Here is a 17,738-nt window from a genome sequence, read left to right on the forward strand (position 1 = left end):
CCAGTGTCACAAGGAAAACTGTAACTATCCAGTAAGGCCTTGTAGTGGAGTTTCTATTATACCTAGCTAAATAGACCCTGATACACCTTTTCCCTGTCATGTGGGTTATTCTCCATTTGTCCCCACCCTTACATCAAATTAACCTCCACTTTTCTTGGCCTTGTTCTGCCCAGAGACTCGTCTACGGAGTGTATCACACAGGGTCTCTTGCCCTCTGGCTTCATGTTGGCCTTAGCCAATGGGAGGTAAAATCATTCAAAGAGATGTTTGGGATAGAGAGGGACCAAGGTGTTTTACCCCCGCTTCCTCTTTTCTTAGCACTTCCTCTTTTTGGGGGGGGGCCTGACTGCATGCCTCTAGGACCACAGCTCTTGTGTGGTGGCCCCTTCTCCATGGCTTCAGCCCTCATCAGGTTCCAGTCATACTGCTTCTTTCCTCTGACACTTCAGGCCCAGGAAAGGTAACGTCTTCCCAGTACTGCTCATCCCAAGTACCAGTATTAGTTTCCTACTATTGCAAATTACCGCAAACCTGGTCTCCACTCTATCTATTTTTTTCTTTGGTTGCTTGTGCCTTTGGTGTCATATCTAAGAAACCATTACCCAAGCCAAGGTCACAAAGATTTATACCTATGTATTCTTCTAAGATTTTTATAATATTAGCTTTTACATTTAGGTCCGATCCACTGAGTTAATTTTTATATATAGCATGAAGGAGGGGTCCAACTTCATTTGAATAGCCAATTGTCCCGGCACAATGTGTAGCAAGGACTGTTCTTTCCCCCATTGAATTGTCTTGGCAACTTTGTAAAAAAAAAAAAAAAATCAATTGACCATAGATGAATAGGTTTATTTCCGGACTTTTTGTTTTAGGTCATTGATCTGTGTTTATCCTCATGCCAGCACCACACAGATTGATTACTACAGCTTTGAGTTAAGTTTTGGAATTGAAGAATTTGAGTCCTGCCAACCTTTGTTCTTTTTTTCAAGATTGTTTTGGCTTCTGGATCCCTTGTATTTCCATATGAAACTTACAATCAGTTTCATGTCTGTCTCCTCCTCGTGAGACCATGGAAGGCAAAGGCAAGTCTCGGAGCCATCTTTGTAACCTACTGTGTTTGTACAGCTCATGAGTACACACCAAAAGCTTGTTAAATTGAATGAAATGTTCCAGGTATTTTTCTCTGCAGTGTGGAATGAATTGCCACCTAGGAGAATGCTAAGTATTTGTCTCCGTTCCAGCACACGGAGCTGCAAGTGATAACCACAAAACAATTAACACAGGAGATTAACACAGTCTGGAGGTCCCGGCTATGCCCATCCTTCCTCTCCATTGCCCCCAGCATTCTGGTCTTTCCTATGATTGTCACTTCATCAGTAGCAGATAGCTGCCATCATGCCTGGAGCCAGGTCATCATACCAGCATCTCAAAGAAGGAGTGAAGGTGGGGATAAAGGCTCTTTTCTGGAGGCTTGGTGTTTCATCCAGATGGGAAGTCCCCTCCTATCTCACTGATCAGAACTGGATCACATGCCAATCCCTAGTCCAGTCCAAGAAGGAGGATAAGATTACGGGGACTCATGGGGCACATGGGTGGCTCAGGGGTTAAGCATCTGCCTTCGGCTCAGGTCATGACCCCAGGGTCCTCAGACTGAGCCCCACATCGGGCTCCCTGCTCAGTGGGAAGCCTGCTTCTCCCTCTCCCACTCCCCCTGTTGGTGCCTCTCTCTCTGTCCAATAAATAAATATTAAAAAAAAAAAAAAAAGATTACGGGGACTCATTTAGGCCAATCACCATTCAGCCAGTGAAGCAGCCTCTGAGTATGCCTTTTCTGAAATCCAGGTAAGTAGGGCTCAGGTGCCGCCCGGGCTGCTGGGCAGCAAGGGATGCTGGTTCCCTCCACCTGAGTGTACACCGTGCACAAAAGGGTATTTCTGTAGACTTGAGTAGTAACTCAACTTACAATATTGTTCCTTTGAGAAAATAAAATGTATTCTCAGTACCAAAGAGAACTTTTGGGAAACAACATTTGCCGTACAACCCAAAATACGTAGAATGAAATTCATGCATTTTCTGACTATAATTCCATCTGTCTTGGACCCTTTTGAGGATATTTTAGAATATTTTAGTTTGACAACCAACTGTGAACATAAACTGCCATGATGTATTTAGAAGGGATAGTGAACAGGGAGTTTACTAGGAAAGAGGTTTTTGTCGTTGATTTTTGTTGTTCTTCTGTCTTCACAAACAGTGGGATTGCCAGCTGCAGGTGAACCCCATTTGATGGGCCCAGTAAGGGCTCAGAGAAACTAAGGTCGCAGGGCCACGTCTCTGGTCTCCAAGCCCAGCGCTTGTCCTGCTCAAACGCCGCAGCCTCCGCGAACACACATGCACTGCGCGCCCTGACGTCGCCAGGCCGTGGCTGGGGGGGCCCGGGGAGCCAAAGACACCCGGGAAGACGCAGGCCCTGTGGGGTGGGCCCGGGGTCCAGCGAGGCAAGGCTCCAAGGCCCACGCGGTGGGGGAAGCGGGCCCCCGGGGCAGCCAATGGGTGGGGAGCGGAGGGCCGGGGCCGGGCCCCGAGACGCCTCGGGAGCGCCCCGCGCCGCGCCCGCCGCCGGCCTCCCGCCAGAGGCGTCGCTGTGCGCTGGCGCCGGCCGGGAGCCGCGTTCCGCGGGGAGCAGGCGCTCGCGCCGAGCAGGGGTTTCAGTTTCTGGCGCGAACTTCCGCCGTTCCGAAGTTGCACGGCGAATTGGCGCGATGTCCGGGGACAGCAGCGGCCGCCGGTCCGAGGGCCGGGGCCGGGGCCGCGACCCGCACCGGGATCGCACCCGCTCCCGCTCGCGGTCCCCGCTGTCGCCCGTGTCCCGCCGCGGCGCCGCGTCCGAGCGCAGGGAGGCCCCGGAGCGCCCGAGCCTGGAGGACACGGAGCCGTCGGATTCCGGGGACGAGATGCTGGACCCCGCGAGCCTGGAGGCGGAGACCGACCACGGCCTGTGCCGCCAGATCCGCCATCAGTACCGGGCGCTCATCAACTCGGTCCAACGTAAGGCGGGGCGCGGGCGGGGGCAGGTGCAGGACGCAGGCCCGCGCGGCCCGCCTGGTCAACGGCGCCGAGGCCGCCCCCGCGCCGCCCGGCCGCGCCTCGATTGGCTCGCGGGGCAGCCCCGCGCCGTCGCGTGGAGCGAACTGCGCGACCTTGGCGGGGGTGCGCGGGCCCCGAGGGGGCAGGACGGCGCCGCCCGAGCCGGGAGGGCCGGGAAGGGGCGGCGGCGGCTGGACGCGGGGCCTCGGGCGTCTTCTCTGACAGGCGGCGGGGCCGGCGCCACCAGGGAGCTGTCAGAAATGCCAGTGCTCGGGCCGCACCGCGGACCTACCCACTCTGAAACTCGGGGTGGCCCGCCCATCTGTCGGGTGGCCCTCTAGGGGCCTCTGTGGCTTGTAAAGTTTGGAAACCACCGTTAGGAGCGCTCCTCAGGGGCTGCAGAAGCGGCGGAGCCCCTTGGGTGCAGGGTAAAGGCAGCCGGGCCCCTTTCAAAGTTAATGCTACTTAAAGGTACAGTCCCCTCTCTCTTTCCGAGCCACTTGGGTTAAGCAGATGGAAATGTGTGAAGTAATCCTCCCTGGGACCGGGCTTGGCTGTTCTGCGGGGGATCGCTTTGTCAAGGACTCCTTAGTGCCTCATGAGCGCGTTGCCCTAACCTTGTATTTTGTTACATAGAAAACCGGGAGGATATACTGAATGCCAGCGACAAATTAACAGAGGTCCTTGAAGAGGCCAACACTCTGTTTAATGGAGGTAATTCGTTATTTTATATATGGGAGCTTTTTATGATAAGTTTTAGAATAATTTTAATTAATTTTATATAAGAGCCGAATTATTGACATCCGACAATTCCCACATAGTATAATAGTGCTTTACTAGCGTTGGAAGCTTTTTCATTGTAGTGGTAATACTGCTTTCATTGCACTTAGCCATCCCCTCAGGCCTCCTGAAGGCTTTATGAGACATTCTGGGGGTGCAGCCAGTAGCCTGTTTCAGCAGCCCCCCCCCCAAGGTGGTCCTGTTGCTTGCTCAGGGTGGAGAACTTAGCATGTATTATCTTTTATCTTTCTATGGTATTGACTGCTGTATTCAAGGATGCATTTGTTGAATAGAACATGATTCTTCGTGTTCTTGGAGGACCAGAGGTTTTATTTCTAGTCATGTCCTCGTATTGGCCTACCTGTTGCCCGCCTTTAACATTTTTCTGTCTGCCTGTTTTCAAACGAGTGTCTTTCTACCTCCTCACCATTCCCCAGTTGGGTCTCCCACTTGTGCTAAATGTTATTTGAATCCTTCCAGAACTGGGGTTTCCCCTCCACCTGGTTAAATCCCTCCTCCACCGTCCTTAGCTCTGTGTTCTCGTCACTCCTGGACTCCCAGTCTCCTCAGGCTCCTCTCGACTCGCTCACTCCCTTTCTGCTTTACTGTGCATCTTACTAGTCCTTGAGCCACCCATCGCCTCCCCCTCCGCTGACTCCACAGGGCCGACTGGGTCAGCTCTTTAAAGCAAAGTTTTAAAGAGCTGGGCCCTGGGAGTTGCTCAGCCAACACAGAATTATGGATCCTTGGCGTTCATGGTTTTAACTCGGTGGAGTCCTCAAAGCCTTCTGTGACAGAGAAGCCTGCGCTTTTCTCTCCAGCCGTGCGGAGAGGCCCGTGGGCGAGGCCCCCAGGGCAGCCCAGGAACGAGACTCCAGCCCCGGCCTCCGCTGCCCTCTCTCCCGCGTGGTCCCTTCCGCAGCATCGCTCCCGTGGTAAAATGGGAGAAATATGATGTAGTCAAACAAAACCGGGAGTCAGCAAGTTCAGCAGCCTGAGGCGGGTTCAGGAAGTGGGGGATCCAGGTGAAAAGGCCTCCAGGAGCGAGCCAGCCACTGGTGTTTCTGTATTCGAGCATTGCCACGTTCCCCTCTTCTTAGCTCCCTTTCCAGTTTGCCTTTCCACGTGTTCCCAGAGCACTTTTCCCGCCTCCCCTGGCCCCTCAGGCCTGCTCTTAACTCCAAAGGGCCCATCCCTCCCCTCTCCCTCTTCCTCCTCAGTTTCCCTGCCCCATCGGCTTCTTGTCTCCTGTTAAAATCCTTTTCTCTCTATAGCTTATCTTAAGTCCTGGGTCCTCTGTCACACGTTTTTGACATCCTAGAGGCTATAGACCGTCGACTTGGTGGCCTGTGCTGCCTCGGGGGGCCGGAGTCCTAGGCTGCCTGCCCAGCCCCCACTGGTACTTCAGTGAGGCTCCCTGACAATTTACTCTTGTGCTCAGCAAGCCACCCTGCCTTGCACGGAGTGGGCCTCCCTTTCGACTTACCTCCGCACAGGTGGGAATGTCCTGGGGTCAGAGGAGAGAGCCGGTGTGGGAGAGGAGAGAGGCTTTGTTGAACCCGAGCTGTGAAGAGCTGGTGGCTCAGTTCACAGGAGCAGGACCCTGGAGGGAGCGTGGCTTTTAGAAGGACTGGTCGGCTGTGACTCCAGATTTTGGTGGGCTGGGCAGAGGAGCAAGGCTTTAGAGGGAGATGGGTATGTTTGAAAAAAAAATTTTTTCTTGGTCCTGTGGGAAATGTCAAGGAGGTAGGGGGCAATTTCAGGAAAATCCCTGTGAAGAATGGGTATTTAGTAATGTGTATTTTCCTTCTCTTCTGAATAGTGTCCCGAGCAAGAGAAGCAGTCCTGGATGCCCAGTTTCTTGTTTTGGCTTCAGATTTGGGCAAAGAGAAAGCAAAGCAGCTGCGTTCTGATCTGAACTCGTTTGATATGTTAAGATATGTTGAAACTCTAGTAAGTTCAAAGCTACAGAATCTTCATAAAAAATGCTTCATGTCACATATTATATAATTATCTACTTTGCTTAGATCTGTATGCAAATGCTTTCACTTCCTTTTTCCTTTCTGGGGGGTCTTGGGGGACGTGTCTCAGATTCCTCCAAAGAGATCTCACCAAGTCAAATAATGACAGGAGAGCCCTGTGGAGGAATTTAGGGTGGCAGCTTAGTGGTTTAAAATCTCTTAGCATTCTGAAACTCTGGCTGCCACATTTATTTATAAATGGCCATTTTTTCATTCTCAGTGACCCTGGACTTTTGTCCTGGGCTGGGCAAAACCCACACCGCAGGTGGCAGAGCTCAGCTGGAGAGGAGTTAGGCCTGGTGGGGGGAGGGGCATGTTTTCTTCTGACCTTGACACTGTCTTGGAACCATATGAATGTGCTTGGGGTTTTGCTTTTTTGTGGGTCTTTTTTGTTGTTGCTTTATTCACCTTTCTTTGAGTGGTCGTTACCTAAAATTTTTAAACTTTTCCTTGGTCAATTTACCAAAAAAAGCCCAATGAGGCTGACCTTGCATTTTACTATATTGTCGTTGGGTTTTGTTTGGTTTCGTTTTTTCTGTTTTTTGGTTCCACTCTGAGCTAACCTCTGTCCTGGTATTTCTGCTTGAATTTCTGCCTGAATGTTTGTTAAATGGGTATTAAAATGATTTAGTACGAGGAGACCGGCCCAGATAAATTAATTGTTTTGTAAAGGCAGGAGGCAGATGAATTTTCTGTTGTTTTTAAAACCTTAAATGGTTTAAAATTGAAATTTAAAACTTACTTAAATTTAAAACCTTAACATTTTCTCTCTTTTAACTTTCTTATCGTGAGGTATAATGCATTTGGAAAAGGCACACTCATGTATAGCTGAATAAATAAAGTGGCCATATACTGGGTTATCTTTTTTAAAATTACTGGTCTTTATCCAGGTGAGCTGTGTACTTTAACAAATCGAAGTAAATTCTGGAAGCATTAAGGCATTGAATGGAAAACCCTGAATTAACAGCTCTGTTATTGCTGGGTGAAGACCCTCCCGATTATCCAAGTATAGGTACTATAAAGAAAAGATGGGTAGATTTGACCAGAGAGAATTGGACGCGTCCTCCTACACATGCGGTGGTGGGGGACAGGGTGACAGGGACGGAGGCTTGCTGACCTTACGTCTCTGATCGGGCTCTTGCAGCCTCTCTTTTCTTCAGAGTTTGATTGCCTTTAATAGGGCCAAGCTTCCGAGGGCTTTTTGATTATTGTTTATTTTGATATTACTGTTTTAATTTGATAACTTGTAGACATTTTATAATTTCATAATGTAATCAAGGTACTTTGATTTCCTGTGAGATAGTGTGGGATAAGAGCATTATTAGACTTCTAGCAACGCTTCCCAGGAAGGCAGTGGTAAGATGAGCGATTCTCTGACTCTAGCCACTGCTCTCTGGATATACTGAGACACAGCTGAGGAGAGGTCTCTAGGAGGTTGGCTAAAAACGAAATTCCGAAAGCCAGCTAAGCTTGCCTGTTCTGTCTTGGAGCCTTTGATTTAGGATGTGATTTCAGATCTGTATGTTGGTACAGCTTTCGTAATACTTTGATGGACTAAGGATTCATTCATTCTAGTATTTCTACCTTTGAAAGTTGGAATTTATATAAAATTATTTGTATAATAAATGTAGCCAACGTGTTAGGGGACCGAACAGGCTTTTGCCTCTGGCCTCGTAAAGTTTAGTGATAGAGATTATTGGATGTGGTGAATGACTGCCTGTGGCTTAACTGGGGTTTTTTGTTTCCCTTCATTTTTGTAGCTGACACATATGGGTGTAAATCCGCTAGAAGCTGAAGAACTCATCCGTGATGAAGATAGTTCTGATTTTGAATTCATAGTCTATGACTCCTGGAAAATATCAGGCAAAACAGCAGAAAACACCTTTAATAAAACCCATACATTCCACTTTCTGTAAGATTATTTTGAAAATCTGATAGACCAGCTATTTGTAAACCTCAAGTTGTTTTTTTTATTGTAGGAGCAAGAATTACCTGGTAGGGTGGAGGTGACAATCAGGATGCCATTGTTTGGAGATTTTTCTAAACTTTGATCGAAAAGCCTATGAAAATCTCGATGTGGTTCGAACCTCATCCTGCAAAATCTAAGCGGGAACGGCCGCGGGCCGGAACCTCTTACCCCGGGGCTCTGCTGGCTCCTTTGTTTTCTAGTGTGTGAGGCTTTGGGTCTGGGGCGTAAGGTCTGGCTTTGTTTTGTCATCTTTAACCCTTATCCTGTAGGAGGATGATACCTCTTACGGAGGGTCTCGTAAGAGTGCCAGTGTATGGAAAGTGCCATTCACTGTAATTTCCTGTTGGATGGTCATGGACTTGTACTTGAAGCCTGCATGAGCCGCTCCCACAAACTGCCCAGTTTGTTTTTTGGATGCAACTCTACTTTTGAAACGTTTTTTTCATACTCAATTTAGCTTCCATCTTAATTTCCTAATTCAGTCCTTCTGGAGAAACGAAGAATAGCCCTTACTCGTTCTTCTGGAAGACCTCCTTCAAAGGCATTGGTTGTGTCCCCCAGCAGCCGCTTTCTCTGGGCACCCCGTTGTTTCCTCCTTAAGTGCTCGAGCTCCTGGGCGTCTGTCGATTCCGGTTCCCCCTCCCAAGGCTCCAGAGGGCGGTGGCGCCTCAGTGAGAAGGCTTTGGTGATGCACAGTTGTGGGGCCAGCCATCGGTTTTTAACAAGCCTTCGGCTGACCCAGGGGCCCAGAACCCCAGCGTACACAACAGCGTAAAGAGCAGACTTCGTTACAGGATGAAGTCCAAATCTCTGTTCTTTGCTGTTGAGGTCAAGGCTGTGTCGTACATCCCAGGATCCAAATGCGGCCTTGGGCGCTGTGCCTTCAGCTCTCTCTCATCCAGCACAGCCTGCGTCCACAACGAATTGCTTACAGCTTTGTGCCCTTGTACTCGCTCTTACTTTGGCCTACAGTGTCTTCCCCCATCTTTTCCATCTGGGAAGGTTTGCTTATCTCCCAGGCCCTAACTTGGAAGCTTTCAGTGACTTCTCCATACAGAGGTCTTCTTGTAAGATCAGAGATCCCAGCCAGATCACTCCCAAGTTGTGGGTAGATCTCTGCCCCCATGCTCTCACGGCGCTCGAACATTACTCTAGCACAGCCCTGCAGGCTCTGCCGTCTTCTGTAGAAGTGGACATGTGTGTGGATTTGGATCTGTCCATCTACACTGCACGCTTTGAGCCCCTCAGGCGTCAGGACCACATGGGTCTATGTTCTCGGGGCCTTGGTCTCTGCAGGGTACATCTATTACTGTAGCTTAAGTCTGCACGAGCGCTTTTTTTTAGGGGGTGTAGAGAGTGCAAACGGGGAAAGAATCCCGTAGCTTCTGTTTGACCTGTCATCCTGAGACAGGTGTGTTCTGTAGTCCCAGGCTGTGAGCCTCTGCCTTGGCACCCCTAGCCCAAAGGCTTTGAACCCCGGTGGAGCTGTTTGTTCCCCTTCCCCGCACGTTCGGCCTTCCCACTGATCTGAAGTTGGCTTTGCCAAAGAGACCGTAGGCTAGCTGGGAAGACCACAGGCGTATTAACGGTTTATTGTTGAGAGCAGAATAGGAAGGCATTTGAGGGGTTATCTGTGGTTGAGTGAAGCTCCTAGGAGTTCTTTGAGACACACAAAGGGAGCAGAGAGGATGTCACAAACCTGACAAGAGTTTTGTCCGATGTCAGTTCGTCTGTCACTGGAACCTGGTCCGAATCCGACCAGTCCGTGGGAACTGCGTCCAGTTAGTGCAATCAGTTTGTTTAAAAAACAAAAAAAGACATGAAAGCATATTTTTCATTAGGTTGGGTTCAATACAAGGAGAGTGTCCTGTGCCAAAGCCACGAAATGATCGTCCAAGGAAGGTTCCCACGACAGAAGAGAAGAAGACAATGCCTGATCAGGTTGGTTTTTTAAAAACACCTCCGGTTACAGGAGCTGTGAATACAATATACGGGCAATTTGGCCATCTTTCCAGGCTTTGGGTCTGGAGTCAGGTTTGGTTGCTTAACTAATTAAATTTCAGCTTTTAAACATTTTATCGAATTAACCCCTTGTCTTAGTTTTAATTCACGTTTGTAGTTTGGATCAGTTCCCCCAAACCAGGGGTTCTCAGCCTCGGCACCATCAACACTGGGGGCTGGAACGTTCTCTGTAGTGAGAGCCTGGACTGCGTGATAAAGGGTGTTCTGTAGCGTCCTTGGCCTCCCCCCACTAGATGCCAGTAGCCTCCTCCCCCCGACCCCCAGTCGTGACAACCAAGACCGTCTCCAGATATTGGCAGATGTCCGCAGGAGGGAAAAGCACTCCCAGCTGAGAACCGCTGCTCTAAACTGCGCTTTTTGCCTTTTGCTGTTTACATTCGACCTGAAAATGGTTGATTCAGTAATGTTACTCCTCTGTTAAAAAGTCAATATAAAAGTGTTACTGAAACTAGAAAATCTTTTTTTTTTTAACTGTAAATTTTAAGACGATTAAAAACTGCTAGCAGTCCCTAGTAAAAGCCATCTGGAGGAGTTTGGTATGTCAGAGAGCAGACAGCGTGAACGGGCAGGCGAGTAGGTCCGTCTGCTTGGTAATGACTTTATATTTTCAGTTAAACGAAATGGAAGAATCTCATCAAGAAGCAACAGAAAAAGAAGTGGAAAGAATTTTAGGATTGTTGCAGACGTATTTTCGAGAAGATCGTAAGTATGATACCAAGTTCACAGTAGAGCAGTTTGTATTTATCAGTTAGACATGCATCACTTGCAATGAGAAGTTCTTTTTTAAAAAGCATTTTCAGTTTTATCATTGAATCGTTTGACTTTTTTGGCATGTACGTTCAATGCAGCTTCTCTCTTAGCAATCCCACTTGAGAGTGTTGGCAAAGTAACTTTTCCATTTTTGTTTTTAAAAGATGGGATATTTTCTCTGTTACAAAATAAAAGGTGCCATAGAAGTAAGAAAAATAGAGTCGAGTACCTATTTGCTCGCTCCGCAGGGGCAGCCACCTGTACAACGTGCTTGCGTACTTTCAGATCTTAGGTTATGTCCGTCACGTAACTACACACAGGAGGAAGTTGGGAACTTTTGTTGTTTTTTTGCTTTTTTCAAAGCTAATCATAATATACACATTCTTCTGCAACGTGAGTTTTCCACGTGGACATTCTTCCATATCCGTACATACAGATCCCCCTTATTCTTTTCAGTGATTCCCATCATACGGCTGTATCATAAATACTTATACAAATCCTCTGTGGGTGGACGACTAAGTTCTTTGTAGCATTTTATTCTTGTGAAACCCACTGCAGTGGGAAATCTCGGTGCACAACCTTGTGCACACGCGCTGATGCATCTGTAGGACAGCTTTGGAGAGGAGGGTTGCCACATCAGCGGGCGTACGTATTTTTAATAGATACGTCACATTGCCCCCCAGAAGGGCTGAATCAGCTTTCACTCCCACGTAGGCTGAGTGCCCATTTCTTTCCTCTGCTAACACAAGAGAATATTAGTCTTAGTGATTGGCAAAAATCACCTTTCCTGTTTTGATTAACCTTCTTCCTCTTTTGTCTGTAGCTGATACTCCCATGTCCTTCTTTGACTTTGTGGTTGACCCACATTCTTTCCCCCGAACAGTGGAAAACATCTTTCATGTTTCCTTCATTATAAGGGTAAGACTTAAGATTATTTCTCTTGGGTTTCTTTTTTTTTTTTATAGCTTTTAAAAGGGTAAATAATACAGGTGCCTGGGTGAGTTGGTCAGTTAAGCATCTCTTGATTTCGGCTCAGGTCATGATCTCAGGGTCATGAGATCGAGCTCCGAGTTGGGTTCTGCACTGGACGTGGAGCCTGCTTAAGGTTCTCTGTCTGCCCCACGCCGCTCTTGCTCACTCTCTCTCTTTCTCAAAAAAAAAAGGGGTAAATAATAAAAGCTGTGGATGGGAGCTAGCAAAGGTATTTGTGCTAACTGGTATGTATGGTAGACCCGTTGTAGCAAAACATTGGCACATGGGCAGAAGAAACCAGCTGAAAATGCGTGTGGGCACCGGGCTCGCTCAGTTGGTGGAGCGTGGGACTCGTAATCTCGGGGTTGTTAGTTTGAGCCCTATGTTGGGTGTAGAGATTACTAAACATAATAAACTAAAAAAATTGTGTGCTTGCTTTTACATTTTAGGAATTATTTACAGAACAAATTGACAAAATTTGAATGTGGAACTATAGATTAGGTAACAGTGTGGTTCAAATGTTAAATTTCCCAAATTCGATAGTTGTCACGTAAGAAAAGATCTTGTTCTTGTCAAGAAATATACACTCAAAGTATTAAGGAAAGGGAGCAGGTTGTCTACCACTTATTCTCTCATGAAAACTCCTAATACATATGTAGAGAGGGGGAAATAATGTGGCAAAACGTGAACAGATGGTGAAGTTGGAGAAAGAATATATGGGGGGTCTTTACAGCCTTGTAGCTCTTTCAGTCTGAAATCATTTCAAATTAGAAGTTCAAAAAAAAAAAGAAAGAAAGAAAACCCGTACTCAGAAATATACTATGAAAATTTGCTTTTGACTGTCTTTAGTCTTGTAACTCCCACTCATGGAAGATGAATTTGATTTTAACCTCAGGCAAAAATCTTTTATTGACCAAAATATTTTCTCAGAAATGATAACAAAGGCATATTTCGTCAACAGTAAATGATGAGTTATGCATAATAAAATGCTGAGTGTCCAAAAATATGCATGAATCATATTTAAGAACCAAGCCAGTTTCAATTTTATTTAGGAGATCCTGATTAGAAACTTGAGGGTAAAGTCTTGTCCACATAATCTCATTATTGTTATGGTACATTTTAATTTTTGGGATGTGAAGTTTTCTTTTTTTTCTTTTTCTTTTCTTTCTTTTTTTTTTTTTTTTTTTGAGAGAAAAAAGGGGGGAGGGGCGGGGGGAGAGAATCTCCAGCAGACTCCCCACTGAGCGTGGAGCCCAAAGTGGGGCTTAATCTCATGACCCAGAGATCATGACCTGAGCCGAAATCAAGTCGGACGCTTAACCGACTACACTACCCAAGTGCCCCATGGGATATGGAGTTTTCTAATTAAGTAATGTTTTTTTATCCGATGGTTATAGGTTTTGAATCTAATTTTTTAAATCGGCTCTTGAATCTTCATCTAAAGTTATGTTTGTGTTTTAGGATGGTTTTGCAAGAATAAAGCTTGACCAAGACCGACTGCCAATAATAGGTAAATGATACTATGTTAAGAAAAATTAATTTTAGAGAAAATGTGTGTGTTATTCGAGTTCATGAAATGCAGTTTTCTGAATGTAACTGAGTTTGCGTTTTAGGTAACTTTTACAATGCCGTGTCTCGCTCAACTAACTGAAATACCGCAAACACAGTCATCATTTAAAACCAGGGGGTTCATCTGTATCATTGACTCAGCTACTCAATTTACTGCCATAAAAATTAACAAGAAAGTCCCTCCAATCTTTTTTTTTTTTTTTTTAAAGAATTTATTTATTTATTTGACGGAGAGAGACAGCCAGCGAGAGAGGGAACACAAGCAGGGGGAGTGGGAGAGGAAGAAGCAGGCTCATAGCGGAGGAGCCTGATGTGGGACGCGATCCCATAACGCCGGGATCACGCCCTGAGCCGAAGGCAGAAGCTTAACCGCTGTGCCACCCAGGTGCCCCAGAAAGTCCCTCCAATCTTAATCGAGACTGTAATTATAGTTACTATTGTACTTTCCTCCCTTCTGTTTTTCCCTGAAGCCACCTCTGTCTCCTCTCCTTGAGAGAATCTTCCGTAGTGGAACAATTTCACCGTCTCAGTGAGTCCTTTCTTTCTAAGTTCCTCCGTAGAGAGTCGAGTACTGTCATTGCCCTGATCGGACTCACTGGGGCTCAGCTCTGAGCTCGGTAGGTAGATATGCAGAGGTTTTCACGATGGCCACGTGTAACTCTACCACGGGAGGTATTTTTGTTAATGGAAGCGAATGGATGACTTGCTACCGTAACACTGTAACACGTCAGTGATGCACGGATCCTAACAAATGTGTCATATTATAAGTGTCTTATGTTTCATACAGGTTCATTCCTTCTCATCAGTTTCTGCGCAGAGTATCTCTTGCGATTTGATAACCTTTGAAAACTTTGTCTTTCAAACAGAGCCTGTTAATATTAATGAAGAAAGTGAGGGAATTGACCAAAACACCCAAATTAGGAATCAAGGAATTATAGCTTTGAGTTACCGTGACTGGGAGGTAAAGCTCCGCACGTTGCCCCCGGGGTGGTTCTGCCTCCCACGTCATTTGTTTGAAACGCAGTCCCCAAATGTTGTTTGTTCTCTGCCAGGAGATCGTGAAGACCTTTGAGATCTCAGAGCCTGTGATCGCGTCAGGCCAGAGCCAGCAGAGACTGAGCACTTGACGCCGGCAGAGGTAATACTTCCGATGTGTTATTAAATGTTACTTCGTGTCCCAGACCGTCTTCCTTTTTCACATTCTGGTGAAATTGGGATTTGCTTCCCTCTAGTGCCCCATTCTTAGAACTGTGTGTGCCGAGGAGAAAGGCCGCGCTGGGCCCAGTGGCTGCAAGTCCCCTTCCTTCCAATCACAGCAGTTGTTCTAAAACGTGTGGTTGAAAGAGGCAGAGCAGGAACTGATAAACTAGATAAGTGGAATATTGAACCCTCCCATCAGCCGTGTTCACCGTCCGATTCAATTTGCTTATTTTACAACTATGAAGTAGAAAAGGTGGATTAGGACAGAATTACCTGGCATGATGTCAGTAAATGGGCATTTCTGAAATCAGAGTCATGCTGTGAAACACTTCCTCATTTTTATGAAGGAGAACATGCTAGAAGGAAATCTTCGTGATGATCGGGCATTTGCTGTGGATGGGAGTCAGGAGACCCGGATTCTGTTTGCTCCGTCCCCTTGGTTTAACATCGCTGAGCATATCACTTAATCTCAGCTTCATTTTGTCTTCTACTTCTATCTGAAAAATGGGGGCATTTTGAATTAGATCATTAAGGTTTTTTTTTTTTAGCTCAAATTTTCTATAATTTTGAGAGTTTATAATTAGCTTCTAATACTTAATGTACACTCTTAAAATGCACCCGAATTAACTGAGCTGCTCTTGTTCCGAGATAACCGAGGGAAAATGAACGGACATAAGGTATATAATGTGAGCGGGCCAGGGTCCTACTCACAGAGAAAGGACTAGTTGTTAAGTCCTCTTTATGTATCTCAAGTGAACTTTGATTCGTTTTATCATTTATAAACTGTTAACCAGCTATTTTTCCCTCTCTCTTAGGACTCACATGGATAGTGAAATCCAAGAAGGAAAGCAGCGTGCATTGTATATACTGTATGATTCAACCTTTTTAAAGACAGATTGTTTTTAGTAAAATGTAGCTTTTGATAGTTCATGAATTTGTCATGGTTGTCTTTGATTAAAGGAGATTCACTGCCATATTCACAAATAGTTACTCTTTATTTTCCCCATCGTGCCAGAGTTTGTCTTTTCTCCAGTCCTGTCCTCTTGAAACTTTTTAGTTAGGTGCTTATGGCCTACATATCATTATGGTTCTTTTTACATTTCTTTAGCTGCAAAGTTAGCTGGTCAAGTCTACAAATCTTAGGTTGAACTGTATGAAATTGTAGTTTTTGTAGGTAAAACACAGTCACATATCAGCAATTTTATATGATGCGGCCTGTGATTTACTCGCAGGAAGCTATTCAGTCCTCTGCCAGGCGCGGCTGGACAGCTGTCCCCGGCAGCGCCCAGCAGCAATCCTCTCTGCACACACAGCAGAGGAAAACTGGCCGGCGGGGTGCATGGTGCTACTCTCAAGCTTCCCATCTTTGCTGGCCCTTCAGGCCTGGCCTTGGGTGTGTTCTCGCCCCTCACTGGTTCCCTTTCCCACTCCCCAGCTTTCTACATCCTCCTCTGGGTCCCAGCCCTTGCTGGTGCTCGGGTGTGTCCGCTACCCTCCATACTAGCACTTTCCCTTTCTCTCATCGTAACACAACTGTCGTGAGCCTTAGTTACGGTTCCGTCTCTTCTTTGAACAGGGATCGCTTGCGCTCTCCCTTTCTGGCCGTCCTGGCACCCGGGCAGAGGGGCACCTCCTTTCCCAGCATTCCCCAGAGGCTGTTTTAGGACAAATTGGTGATCCCCCCCAAATAGTTCCATCCCAGGGTTAAATACTGTGCATTTGACGCTTAAAAATCCACTCCTGGAGGGGCGCCCAGGTGGCTCAGTCGGTTAAGCGTCTGACTCTTGATTTCAGTTCAGGTCATGATCTCAGGGTCCTGGGATCGAGCCCTGCATCAGGCTTCGTGCTTCGTGTAGTCTGCTTGTCCCTCTCTGTCCCCCTGCTTGCTTGCTCACGTGCTCGCTCGCTCTCAAATAAATAAATAAAATCTTTAAAAAAAGTTCTGTCCCTGGAAAGCTGTATGTCATCCTGTCTGGTGCTTTCCCTGCTTCTCTTCGCCCGTCTTACCCTCATGAGTTCTACTACATCTGTATCCCAAACATTCCCCCAACTTTGCCTCCACTCTGAAAAGCTACAGGCACACGTGACCAATGGCTCACTGGCAGCATTGGGGCTGTTTTAAACATATGAACAAAATAGCTCCCAGATCTGTCCTCCCTTAATCCCTATAGGGGTATTTCTACTACGTTATTTCCTCCAAAGAAACCTAGGATTTCTTTCCCCTTTTCCTGCACAGCCCCTACCTTAATCAGCCATGACATCCCATCTGGTGTCTTGGTTCTCTCCATCCTGCCCAGATTTCTGCCACAGACTCCTGTCTGGCGTCCCCGCCTCCTGTCTGCCCTTCGCATCCCCTCCACATCTTCAAAACCACTTGTCAGTTCTCAGTGACTGCCCACTGCCGTCGAGACTTGAAAGACCTGAGCTCGCAGACCCGTGGAGGCCTTACCTGATCAGGCTCCCCGCCTCCACCCAGGCTCACCTCCCCCTCTAAACTCTGGCTTTCTCTTCCATTTTGGTTGAACTTCACTTTCCGTGTCATTAACCCATTTAAAGTGAACAATTCATTGTTTCTCAGTCTGTTCACAGGGCTCTATAACTACCACACCTGATGAAGAACATTCTTGTCCCCAACCAGTGGCAGTCACCATTCCTCAGCCATCTCCTCACCCCTTTGCCCCAACCAATAACCTACTTTCTGTCAAAAGTTGCCTCTTCTGGACACTTCACATTGATGGAATCGCACATGTGGCCTTAACATTACAATTTTTCAAGCACATCTGTTTAGAGTTGCCTTCCTCTCTCCCTTTCGTTCGCCTGCCTTCTACTTGCATCAAACTCTGCTCATATTAGAAACGTAAGGGGAGCCTGGGTGGCACCAGTCAGTCTTGGTTTCAGTGCAGGTCATGATCTCAGGGCCATGAGATCGAGCCCCACATCAGGCTCCATGCTCAGTGTGGAGTCTGCTTGAGATTATTCTCTCTCTGCCCCACCTGCTTATGTTCTCTCTCTCTCAAATAAATAAATTAAAAAAAAAAAAAAAAAAAGAGGGACGACCTTTGGCAAACCAAAGCTGCATAGCTGTCACTTGGCATTTTGTACCTTTCTATAATTCTTTGAGTTTTCTAACCATGCACTTTTTCATTATTTTTAAAAAGTATTGGGGCACGTGGGTGGCTAGTCGGTTAAGCATCTACCTTTGGCTTAGGTCATGATCCCAGGGTGCTGGGATGGAGCCCCAAGTCGTGCTCTCTGCTCAGCAGAGACTCTGTTTCTCCCTTGGCCCCTCCACTTGCTAGTGCATTCTCTCTCTCTCTCACTCAAGTAAATAAATCTCAAAAAAAAAAGTATCAACAGAAGTTATCTGGGCA

General features: G+C 46.8%; 1 protein-coding gene across 1 annotated transcript; it reads left to right on the forward strand.

Moving 5' to 3' along the window:
* The first annotated feature begins 2,679 nt into the window (after positions 1-2,679).
* NSMCE4A (NSE4 homolog A, SMC5-SMC6 complex component) lies at positions 2,680-15,341 on the forward strand. The gene is made up of 11 exons (XM_026494306.4): positions 2,680-3,045; positions 3,721-3,798; positions 5,687-5,817; positions 7,646-7,797; positions 9,696-9,795; positions 10,488-10,578; positions 11,450-11,544; positions 13,060-13,108; positions 14,034-14,128; positions 14,220-14,305; positions 15,183-15,341. Exons 1-10 carry the CDS (start codon positions 2,760-2,762, stop codon positions 14,292-14,294), a joined length of 1,152 nt encoding a protein of 383 aa, XP_026350091.1. The 5' UTR covers positions 2,680-2,759; the 3' UTR covers positions 14,295-14,305; positions 15,183-15,341.
* The last annotated feature ends 2,397 nt before the right edge of the window (positions 15,342-17,738 follow it).

The sequence above is a fragment of the Ursus arctos genome, unplaced genomic scaffold (assembly GCF_023065955.2).
Source record: "Ursus arctos isolate Adak ecotype North America unplaced genomic scaffold, UrsArc2.0 scaffold_7, whole genome shotgun sequence".
NCBI lineage: Eukaryota > Metazoa > Chordata > Mammalia > Carnivora > Ursidae > Ursus > Ursus arctos.

Bases quoted from the DNA above. Each gene is read 5' to 3' on its own strand.
- NSMCE4A (XM_026494306.4), top strand. From the start codon at position 2,760: ATGTCCGGGGACAGCAGCGGCCGCCGGTCCGAGGGCCGGGGCCGGGGC. The intron at 10,579-11,449 runs GTAAGTATGATA...TTTTGTCTGTAG, and splicing joins GACGTATTTTCGAGAAGATC to CTGATACTCCCATGTCCTTC. The intron at 14,129-14,219 runs GTAAAGCTCCGC...GTTCTCTGCCAG, and splicing joins TGAGTTACCGTGACTGGGAG to GAGATCGTGAAGACCTTTGA.